At 33.6% G+C, this 12768-nt stretch overlaps 1 protein-coding gene across 1 annotated transcript in view; it reads left to right on the top strand.

Annotated features, from left to right (window-relative positions):
* Window positions 1–587: 587 nt before the first annotated feature.
* Window positions 588–12768, top strand: part of LOC129261654 (S-adenosylmethionine-dependent methyltransferase Rv2258c-like) — a 30146-nt gene continuing 17965 nt past the window's right edge. The window contains exon 1 of the mRNA XM_054899706.2: window positions 588–799. Within this exon, the coding sequence (XP_054755681.1) occupies window positions 588–799 (212 nt within the window). The remainder of the gene's footprint in view (window positions 800–12768) is intronic.

Raw genomic sequence — 12768 nt, forward strand, 5'->3', positions numbered from 1 at the left:
GCTGTAACTGAAGGTGTATCATTTAGATTGGGCTGATGTGCGTCGTGCGTACGTGAGCGCCCGATCGTCAGAGAAGCACAGACGAGAGAACAGTTTCACAAGGAGAGGTTGGAGAAGAAACTCTGAGCGTGCGCAGTGAAAGCGAAGAGACAAAATCCAGATAAAAGTATGTATCTCTTCCGAGATGTAGGATGTATATATTTTAGTTTGTCTGCCAGCTAGCTCAATCATTCGAGTAAGAGCAGGTGAAGCGAGTTGGAGGTGAAACAGCATTTATCAGTGTATCAAAGAGGGTATCCACATTTCCTGTACAAAGTGTTTGTATTTCAAAACTTTTATGAGCCGCGGCTTTGGCTGGTTTCTCAGTTTGCCTGATTTCTTTTCTCGACTCGGCAGTGTTTATAGGTTTCTGTCTCTCCATGATTTGTTTTAAAGTAAAGTTCAGCAGAGAAAGTAGAGTAATTTCTCCTTTGGCTCGAGGTAACTGAAGGTGAACCTACATTGTAGGGACATTTGCGTATCCAGAATTCAAGCTCCAGAAAAACGATTTCAATCCTGATAACAATCGCATACCTCGGGTAACAAGCATGGATTCAGAGATTCGAATGCGGAAAGCTGAAGGTGGGAGCGAGGAGACACCGCCAGAATTCGCCCATCGGATGATGAAGACAATCAATGCAGCGACTCTCACCCTCGCCCTGAGTCTGGGGTGCGAAACGGGTCTCTTTAACGTCATCGCCACCCAGAAAGAACCACAAACCAGCAAACAGATCGCCGAATCCGCCGGCATGAAAGAACGGTGAGTTTTTCCCAAACCCTCAATACGATGAAGACATTTGTTTAATTTGTTTTCAAGAAAAGTTTCTTTTACTTTTCAAATATCATATTTAATGCTGCATGTGTGACCCAATAGAAATTACCATATTTATGATATTTATGCTGCATAAGAACAAGACATCCCTTTAGATTGAAAAGCAAAATATAAATCATTTGAAAAAAAGAAAGAAAATCATAGGTGTGATGCTATGGCCAAATATTTTCAAGCAGCAGTCTGAAAGGAGACACATTTGTTACTTTAGTGTAAAACAAATTTAACCTATCTGTAATTAGAATCTAAGTGCATCTAGAATTAGAAGATAAACAAATTAATGATATTTGTGGTTTTGTTTGATTATGTTTCTTGATTATTTCTTTAGGGAGACAATATAGATTATGGTTTTAAGTGGACAAAGCGATAAATAGATTCAAGGAAAACTGTAGAAGTTTAAATAATAAACATCTATTTTTCATTAATGTTTTAAGAATTATTAGAATATTTTTTGTATTATATGCCACAACGTTAAGCATAAAAACGAAATTGGGTTACTCAAGTAAATAAATGTGATGTTTAGATTTGATCATAAGCCTATATACTTCATCGGTTATCAATGTAGCAAGGCAACTTCACTTTCTACTCCCATAAAATAAATACATATACTTTCTTTCGGATTTCTTTAACTTTTGGAAATATGTTCATTTAATTGGCTATATTCTGATGAAACTTTCACAGGAAGACAATAAAGACATTTCATCGAGCAATAAATACCATGAGAAACATGTTTCATTGCGTCCAAATGACCATTTCGTGATCATGAACACGTACGACGTGTTGCAGTCGAACATTATTTACCATTTTATCATCGCTAAATTGTTTTGAGCATGTAACATTTCGCTACATGATTTATGTCCGAAGGGGGTTTATGGGGGAAAAGGCGTGATGAACTTCTATAATACTATTCCCTGTTTAAATCTCTTAAACATGTCAGAGATGACTTGCCTGCGAATTGACTGCACATTATACATTAAGTCTTTTAAAAAATATGGGACCTTCTGCCTTCTTGCTATGCGCTCAGCATTTAGATTGGAGAAGGGTAGAGCAGTTTCCTAACTGAAGTGGCTTCCCTGGGTAAATAAAACGTTATTATTATTATTTACAAGCTGCCCAATATCCTTCATGTCCCCCACTAAAATACTATAATAACGATGAACAATTAACGACAATAAATTGAAGAAACAAATAAACTAAAAAAGAAAAATGAAAATGATAGAATAATAAACAAACAATATTTTATATTTTCATACATATATGTATGTGTGTGGGTGTGGGTGCGTGCAGGTTTATGTGTGCGTCTGCGTATATACATTACTAGGTAAACGTGTATGATAGTAAATTTAAAAATGAAAGAATTGTCCATTTGTTTTTCATAGCTAAATTCCTTTTCAGAAATCCAACGTAAATTTGAACACCTACATTTATCATGTTTATTCATTTGGCTTTTACTAACATCGAATATGGAATACTGATGAATCATGTTGTTTAGCTTAAATATCATTCCATTGAAATACTTAACCTCATAATTGTCACGAATGTCCACCATGGTTTATTAAACCTAACTTTGTAGTTTTTATTACTGATAGTTTTGCTGCCTTGGTAAATAAAAACTTTAAAATAATTTAGATTTTTTTCTCTTAATGTTATCATATTCATCATGATTTGTATTATGATAGCTATAATCATAACGTTCGTCTTTTAAAACAAATTGTCATTAACGTTATCAACATCTTCCTAAGTAGTATGGGTATTGATAGTACATACGCTGTTCAAAATATTTATACAATGCTGTACACTACATGAGCTTTATAGTAGATATTAAAATCTTAAACAAGAAATTTGGATTTTTTAATATTAAATCTTCAATAAATAAACTGTTAAACGACTGCTGGTAAGTTTATATAGTACAGCTGTACAAACAAATGGAACAGGATTTTTACTGCGTATTAATAGCAGTAGTAGAAGAAGAAGAAAACAAGAGAAAAAGAAGAAGAAGACGTAGCAGTAGTAGTAGAACAAATTACATAAGAATGAAAGAATAATTAGAACTTTGCAGTTTCAACATTGTGTGCATGCCTTATTTTTTTTTTCTTATACATGCATATATAGCAATACTTTGATTTGGTTTGTGGGTAATTATTTGTATTTATTCAAAGGTATTTCCTTCAAACGTTAAGACTGGTTTTGCTTTGATATGATGTGAGCTATATACAAACGGGAATGCCTCTATTTTTGTGTGAATTTCGTTCATAAAATATGTTCTTTGACCCCAAAAATACTCTTAAGGAGAATGAGGATATGTTTGTGACCAACTTGACTCAGTGAGTATAGTTATCCAAATAATATGTTCTCCGTTAAAATCGAATAGGCAATTCAAGTTCAGCTCAACGCAATATCACCAATAACGTCTGAAATCTAACTCTCGATTTAATTTGTCACAGTCAAATGGAAACAACAATGCTTTGTATGGTCGTGCATAAATATATTTCACCTGCATACCCCCAAACAGTTGCTCAATCTCAGGAGGAGAGTTGAACTCTCTAATAGCACAATGGATCGGGGGCTAGATTTACATTGTTTGTGAGGATTGTACTGTATTAATGCCCGTTGCGCTTGCTAATAATACTATAACGCCCACTAAATAATAGAAAAACTATGTCGACAAAATAGAGGAGATAGCATCAAAACGATTGGTGTATACAAATATTTCCTTATTGTGGCTAAGCTGTGCAATTTTCTTTTTGGCTCGTTCTCTGTGTATAGCTACCGCGTAAAGAAGGCAAGCAACATAACATTTGCGTTGGTCTTACTCAATTATTATTTACTGGAAAAACAATCGATTTTATAAAGAAAACTGTTCATCATGTTAATTATCGTTTTTTTTTCTTCATTTCTTTTGTTTGTTTTGAATGTATTTCACTCATATTGATTACATGAAAATATTCAAAAGATGTAATAATAAACCTTGATTATACGACATGAAGCTCGATTACCATAAGCAATAACGGGGAAAGAATTCAGATTTGAATAATCAGACAATTTGTACATCATGATAATTGTACTTATATAAACTAGATGTTGGTAATCATGTGTAATATCCTATCGATCACATATCGTTTACCTATCTATTATAAAAAAGAACAAAATGGTTGTATACTTTTATGAATAAACATCTTCGTTTACGGAAATTGTTTTCTGGAATAGAATGGGTAGTAATGTTAAAGAACAATCGTAAAACGTGGGAGGAAAGCAATCAAGCTGATTTTGAGGTCGTTTAAATGAACCCTAAATCTTATTGATTTATTATTCGAATTAAATTGTATGAGGAGCATAAAATTACAAATGAATACTAATTAACACTAAAAATGATAACACTTAAAGTAACAGGACTTGCATCTGCTGGTTGTTCCTGATATAGATAAACACAAGGCTGTACGAGTTTAACTCTTTTGTATTAAAGCCTAGGTTTTCCCTTTTCTAAACGGAAAATCTGCATGGGTCTTTACGTCGTAATATTAGGCTTAGTATCTCGCTTGGATGAAAAGAAGATCAAAATCAAAGTTACCCTCGGACTCGATGTTTCCACTGCATTCCCATGAATAATCAACCAATTGTTGCACCAATCAATACATTTATTTCGAATCTAATTGTGCGATTTGTCTATATCGATTAGTTGTTTTAAACTGTTTATAAGATCAGCCTATTGTTATTTACCAGTCAGACTGTGCGTGTGGTATCACAGCTACATGTATGTGACAAAATGAATATTTTCTTTCTTTTCTCGCGCTGGGGTAATTTTTTCCTGACATATTAACTTAATAATTTATGTTCGTAATTTACAGTCTTCAAAGCTGTCTAACATGATATTATAATGATGGGGATGGTAATATTACATGATAATATTCCACCTCAATATGATAAAGATAGTCAGAGCTGTGATGCTAATAACGATTGAAGTAGAAATAATCATGTAAATAATGATGATGATATAATTATTACTAATCATAATTATTAGTTATTAATAATAATGCTAATAATTGATAATAACAATCACAGTAATCATAATCGTAATAACAACAATGATGATAATCATAGTAATGGTAATAATCGTAAATAATATTGATAATAATAATAATAATTGTAATGATAATAATTACGATGATGATAACGATGAAGGTAATTAAAATGATAATAGTAATGATTTATGACGTTTACGATTATATGTAAAAGGCATGCAGAGAAACCGTTAACTATATGAGACAGAACACTTAAACGTGTTTAATTATTCATTCAGTTTCTGACTTAATCTGATTTGTGTATAACAAGTAAAATAATTATCGTATCAGTCCCCCCAAAATTCATCTTTAGGATTAATTTTTACCTTTTATGACTACATTGTACCTCGTTTTATTTTCATGAGATTTTCAGTGTTTGTTTTTCTGATTTTACTTTATTTGATGAAATCACATTATTTTCAGCCTCGAGTACCCCTTTAACTTCAATAGTAAAGGTATTTCATCTTCGCGTTATCGTACATTCAACACGGGATTCAACAAGTATTTTGTCGCTTCGTAATGGAGTTTAAGATCCATGATTAAAACAATAAGTTAATTAAATAAGGATTATTTTTATATTGGAACATAAATAACTGACACTTTTTGGGGAAGATAATGAAGAATCGTGGAACAACCAACACAAAATATATGCAATAATCTCACTCACATATATTATATCTATTTTTCTTATGCAAACCAATTTCTGATTGATTTCGTCATTCCTGGATGGCGTACGACCAATCTTGCTTTTATCAAGAAATGTATATTTCCTTTATTTTGTTGTTTTTACTTTGACTGCCCTGTCTTTGTCTGTCGCTCAGCTATTACCTTCGGAAGTCTCGGGCTTGTTTACATCGGTAAACACCTCTCCATTTACTCATCTTGACTCAAAACACATGTAGAAGATTTAAGCGAAAATGTAGAAGGGGTTTTGGATCGAAAGCTTGCTACATGGAAAATACCAACGGATTGGACTCGAAGGTTGAGCGGAGAAATCAAAAAGGCAGACCAGGAATTGTTTGCGATTCGTACCACTCATATTTCGAGAGAAGAACATGTCGATTCATTTATGTTTCAAAGTGAAAACGGGTCAGAAACTTTGGAGATAAACAAGTTGAAAGCGTATATGAAATTCATCGTATGTATGGAATTCGAAGCGGGCCAGAATTCGAAACTGGTCTGCCAGCCGCCCACCCTTGTGCTGAACACGTGTCAGAGACATAACAAAATTGAAACATTTTCTTTTCTTTATATGGTCTTCTGCCATTTTGTGTAACAATTGTGTTTTAATTGTGTACTGAACGATGTAAAAATGTCGAAAGCTAATATGCACCATTTAGTTTTCCATTTTACGTGATAGATGCTTATTGTGTATTAAATATTTAGGCGAATGATAAATCCTACCTTTTGAAAATTCAGAAATGGAACTTAAACTGGAATGAATATAGCACCGTGCAATATTCAGTTATTCTCTCCACAAATGTTAAGTCGTCTGCTAATCCATCACGGGCAACGTTATGACCTTGACCCTTGGGGAGAAAATGATTTTGTTTGATATTTCTAAAGAGAGAAATCAAAAGACGTTTAGGGTATGTTCGATGAAGTATTTCCATTTAACTCAAGTTGTGATTGAGCACTTTTCAAGCTATCATTACCTAATCAACATTTAAGGCTTCGTGGACATTGGAATAAATCTTTTAAAGACCTAACGATCTAAAAGAGGTTGTAATCTTTAGGACCCTACTGATTGTTTAATTGATTATTTTCATGCTATTCCCCCTTCATAGGTGGTTGTTTGATTCCCCCCTCCTCTCTCTCTCTCTGTTACTTTTATTACATCGAAGCCATAGAACAGTGGGTTCTTGAATAAATTTATTTTGAGTGTATAATTGTGCCAAATCTATATTTCTTAGATTTAGTATAAAACTACTAGAGTGTTACTCATTTACATGCGCTTTGTGGGAAAGGCTATTAATGTATTCTTGTCATTCAATTGAATATTCAGCTTCCAAGTATAAAGGCCGATAATTTGTTACGTTGCATTTAATAAAAAAAGATAAATCAACCTATTCAACATTTTAAATACCTTTTTGTCCATTTTGATTATGATATATGTGTTGTATAACTTGTATAGCTTCTAATTCATGTAAAAAATAACAACTACTCATCCGAGAAACTCGATCTTTTCATTGCTATTACAGACACGGTCATTCTCATATAAATGTGTAGATAAATGTATTCTTTACATATGATGCCGCATATAACATATCATATTTCCTTTCTTCGCAACCTTTATCGACAAAGATGTATATTTCTTGCCGTTACGGCGATCGTTAAGATTCAGTGTCTCTTTGGAGCATAATGTGCCAAATAAGGACCGTAACGACTTCTAATATTGGTCATTTAATTCTACTTAAATCACAATTCTTTATGATTTATCGTATTTGTGGTCCTGCGCAACCCCTGTCTGTGATCTAAAAAAAATACATGAGCCATGGAATTATGATGACTTTTTTTTATGGGAGGGGCATTTAGATATGTAAGCAGTTTCCAGACTTTGGGCATATAACTATGAAAATAAGACATAAAGAGTTTGTGTACCTACACAATGCCACAAAGTAAAGAAAACTTCATGTCTAAAAGTATAGTTTTAAACAAGAGTTATATGTATATCAACATTGCCATTCAACCCCATATTGCCCCCTTCTGATATTGAATTGCATACAATCACGCCTATCCTATTCTGATTTATACTATTCATTAATGTTATTTTTGAAAGGAGTTTATTATAATATAATAAGTTATATGACTAGTTTAGACCAGATATGCTCCTACCGAATGTTTTTTGTTTCTCTAACACTTAATTTGTTAGTAGCCTTAAAATAAACTGTTTTGTTTATCATATTTTCGTTGACCATAATTTAACCAAAGATGAACATTTACTGTAATCATAAATTATATTGCAAATATTTGTTTTCTATTACTGCTCGTTGACAAGTAGCATCCGATATTATATTAATTTGTACTGATCTTTCTTATCACCATTGGAGGTTTTTCATGTTCAGTTATGTATATGTATTTTATGTTATGCAGGGTCTCCTAGTATAACAGTAATGTAACTACTGATGGGGCTACCCTGTTGAATAGAGAAGAAATAAATACAGAATAAATAAATAGATAAATGAATAAATAGAATAACATTAATATATCATGCATAAGAGAATGGTGCCAATAAAATTATCGCCGTCTTTTTTTTTTTACATAATGCAAACGTTGTCTTTAACCTAAACTTTGCTATCCTTGTTTAATTACTACGTTTAATTCTTAGATAATTATCGGATTAAATTATGACGTGTAAGACGCCATTTTTTTTAAAAGTTCATATCAATGTTCATTTTGTTTATATACAAAAAAAATTACTGGGAAACCTGAATGCTGTATCATATTTATTTCACAGCTATATTACCTGGTATTTAGCAACTTTACGTCTAAGAATTATTAGAAAGTAAAGAGTGTAGTTGTTCATTTTTTTGTGAAAACAAACAGTATGACCGTCAAATGATAACCTGTTTGTTCATTCCAAACCGCTTGAAGGGAGAAAATACACACTAAGAAATAGACATTTGTTTGCAAATTCATACGGTATAATCGTCATATTTCAGTTTTGAATGCCATGGATAGAATTCCTTCAAAACTTCAAACTTGATCTCCCCCATCACTCGACATTCTTACCTATCAGTACTGTATTTTCTACAATCAAGTAAGGTTGCCTTAGCCGCCTCGTTGAGAAAATGGAAGATGATCTACGCACCAAAAGATGTTGGGGGAATCATATTGTAAAAAGCGATCAGATGACCAATGGTCCTCCAGCAGATAACCTAGCCACCTCCCCTCTCGCCGACCAAATGTACCTTGGTGCTCCTGTAGCCGGTCAGGTAATGACAATAGGCGCAATGGCGCAATGGGTGGTTCATTCTTTTGAAAGAAACGTTTATAACCATCTTACATACAAAATGAGCTCTGCTCTGGATCGGAGATAATCAACAGTTTTAGAATGTGATCTCTCTCGTTGATGAAACAAAAGCTTGACGAGAAAGAAGACGGGTGAAATCAAGAATAGTAAAACAAAATCGTTATACAGTTGAATCTACACTGCAAAAACTCCGGTGTTGATTTAACACCAGCCCGGAATCTATATATGTCCACACGAGAGAAGCATTGAAACAACACCAGTTTGGAATCAAACCGATGCTGTTTTAATACTTACTGGTGTTGTGTAAACACCTATCTGGTGTTAGACCAAAACGAAACTGGTGTTGTTTAACACTTCTCTGGTGTGGAAACATATAGATTCCGGGCTGGTGTTAAATCAACACCGGAGTTTTTGCAACGTAGCTTTTCCTTTAAACTTGGAAATGTGATAGGTATAAACATGTTTATGAATCATCATTCAAAGAGCTAAAACAAAAGTTTAATTCAACCTTGGTTTTTAAATACATCCATATATATCTGAATGTATTTAAACAAATCAAGGAGCAGGAGAGAATTGTCTTTATAGTCAACTATGGATTTTATTCACGGATTATTGTCAAATACCATAAACGCGTAAATTTATTTGTTTTAAAAAATAGGATGAAAATGTGATAAGACTTGCATCAATGAAAAATGGTCACTGAACCTTACGCTTGCACGTCATGACTAAAAATCGACATTGATATTTAATATCATAGCTACGCTAAATATAGTATAAACATTAACACTAATGAAATGCTATAAGTTAAAAATAAAACAACAAATCTATGTGGATGAAAATATGCTAAATATTGATGAAATGAAAAACGCACCGATGTACTTAGCATTGAACGCAAATTTAACGGATCCATGTAGGATGTATTACTGTAAGGTGATTTTGATTAGCCCTTAATCTGTGACGTCAAATTTTATTGGACCTTCAATGGCGCAGAATTACCTAGGTGAGTTTGTGCCACCTCTTATAACTCTTTATTTATCCGATACCATATCCATATCTGTACAATAGTACACGGAAATATTGGCGTCAGCGTCTCGCTCTATTTATAAACATCAAGGACACCGCAGAATAAAATGATTATCCACAAGATAATAATTAACATGGTTGATACTTCGTTGAATTGTCAGTAAACAAAGAATTTGAATCAGATGAAGGTAGAATGGTCTATCTTAACTTAAGACTTCAATACACTTCCCGGAGTACCTCTGTAAATAAAGCACGAGTTAAAACAAGTATATATGTGTCTATATATTTCATCCATTCTGTTGGTATGCTTATATAATTTTTATATCGGAGTGTTTTTATAGAGATTTCTGCTTTGGGAAAATATTAAAACGTCTACGAAGAATAAAATAGATATCACAATGCCAATTCAGGCAATTAGTAATTACATATTATTGGAAATAAACTAAGCCCAGTTTGCAAATTTGTTTATCATTTATATACGTACCTTTAACGGAGCTCCAATTCTTTCATACATGCCGGTATTTTGTGAAACAATTGTACACATAGACTTTTTTTTTTATTCATCCGAGAATGGTATACCCCTAATGGATACAATCAGAATGGGATGGACATCCAAAAGAGTTTTACGTTGCAAAGTTCTCTCTATACCTTTGTTGCAGTTGAAATGGATCGAGCGGATTTATCTAATTTAGATGACCTTAAATGAGGGATTCTCTTCCGGTAGGTTCTGCATCCGGGTTACAAAGTAGCTCTTTCGCAAACTCAGTGTCATGAGCGGCGATCCAGTTGGGGCATGGATCTGTAACATCATTCGGGAAGGGGCGATGGGCGTATCGCCGTGTACATCAGCATATGGGAGAGGGTTTTTCTTGTCCACCTCCTGGACAAAAAAAACACGAAATACTCAGTATTCATGTATAATGCTAAAAAGTAACGTTTAGATACTGTTTGTATGTTACGATAACTCTAATTGAGGTTATATTTTATTGCATTGCAAATTCGAATTTCATATATTTTTTAAGTACTCTTGGTATCAAATACCGGGACGTTATTACCCCCCCCCCCCCCGATGTTATAGAGGGATAGAGTAACATGCCACTCGGTCTCTTTTTCTAAATCTTCATTCGTTCATATTCTCGACTTTTCAAGCTCCTACCTCTCTTTTGTTTCTTGTCCTTCACACAGATTTGCGACTTCTTTTTTTTATTTAAAGTGTAATTTCCATTTTTTATTCCAAACAGATTTATTTCGCCAACCCCTTGTTTCCACATAGCCGCCCACTTAGACGTATTTCTGAATAAATTTGCTCCTTGGATTTCTTCAGTATATCTATGAAACTAATCCTGAATCACCAAGAAGATAAGAAAGTAATGTTCGAGTCTAAACCATTAAACCATGTGCCCGCTAATGTGCTATCATGGCGAGATCCGCTGAAGAAGAATGCTCATTTCACTTTGTATTTCCCGTGAGCATGTCTGTGAGACTCATCCAAAGCTGTGCCCCTCTTCTTTTGTCTTCCGTCGAATTCTTTCTCAAATACACGATCATGTTCTGATCAGGATGTTCTGTGCCTCTGATGCCGAGGATTCCATGTTCCTAATCTCGTCATACTTCACAACATATTAGCGCGAGCATGAAGTCTCCATTTTAAGGTATTTCCCTTAATTTCCGCCGTTATACCGCGTAGTATCGAGGTTACACGAAATTGCCCTTGATTCAAAGACAAGCCAACCAGACAACCAGGCCGTGGCGTCGTTAAGGGAATTCACCAGCATCATGTAGATATGTATTCTGACAGAAAGGGAGAAAAATTACGATTTTTCATTTACATGTAGATACCTCGCTGAGATACAAATTCAAAGTGGTGCTTGACTGGTTTTCATCATGAAGACAACCATCTCTTGGCTTTAATAGACAGGTTCCTGAATCGTATCTTAATGTATGTCTGTGTTCTGACTATTCCATTCCTGGAATTTCAAGTACATCAGGTGATCTTTTGATTCGAACAATCATTACATTACCAAGGATCTCGGCTGGAACTTACATTCATCTTTGAAGATGACGGTCTGATAAATTCTGAAATCTTTGTTAGCGCTTTGTAACGACATTCTGCAGTTTGACTAACTATTTTCATTATCATGACTACCACCACTAGGCCTACTTCTAATAAAAATAATGAACAGAGTACGATTAATTATGATAATTTCACTATTATAATTTCCACTACTATTACTACTACTACTACTACTACTACTACTACTACTACTACTACTACTACTAATATTACTACTACTACTACTATGATAATATTAGTGATTATCATTAACGATATCATTATAATCATCATTACCATCGTTAGGATAATTGTGACTCAAGTACGACTACAACAACACCTTAACTACTTCGTTGTTTCTGAAATTCCTGTAATTTAGTTATTCTTTGAAATATTATTATATTCGTTATTTGTCGATATTGCTTTAATTCATATTCGGCAAACATGAAAAACCCTATAGATGTCTTTCTAATGAGAAGTCAGTGTCTTAACAAAAGGTACTAGCAAATATGATATTAGATTAATGAATGAATCAATGATTATTGTATTGCATTATCATTTGTAATTATTTAACAAAGACATGTCAATCGCAAAACAGGTGTTTTGGAAGTATTTGAAATAATTTGCAATGAGCGAATTGTAATTATATTGGAGGTTGATGTGTGCACTTAATTTCTCGTTATCAAACGATTTGAACAACCTGTTTTATTGATAGCGTCAAAGCTTGACATATAATATAACAAAATAAGTGAAAGGTCAATAGTTTATATCTGCACGCGGCCAAATCAAACAT

This window comes from Lytechinus pictus, chromosome 5 (genome assembly GCF_037042905.1).
Source record: "Lytechinus pictus isolate F3 Inbred chromosome 5, Lp3.0, whole genome shotgun sequence".
Lineage (NCBI taxonomy): Eukaryota > Metazoa > Echinodermata > Echinoidea > Temnopleuroida > Toxopneustidae > Lytechinus > Lytechinus pictus.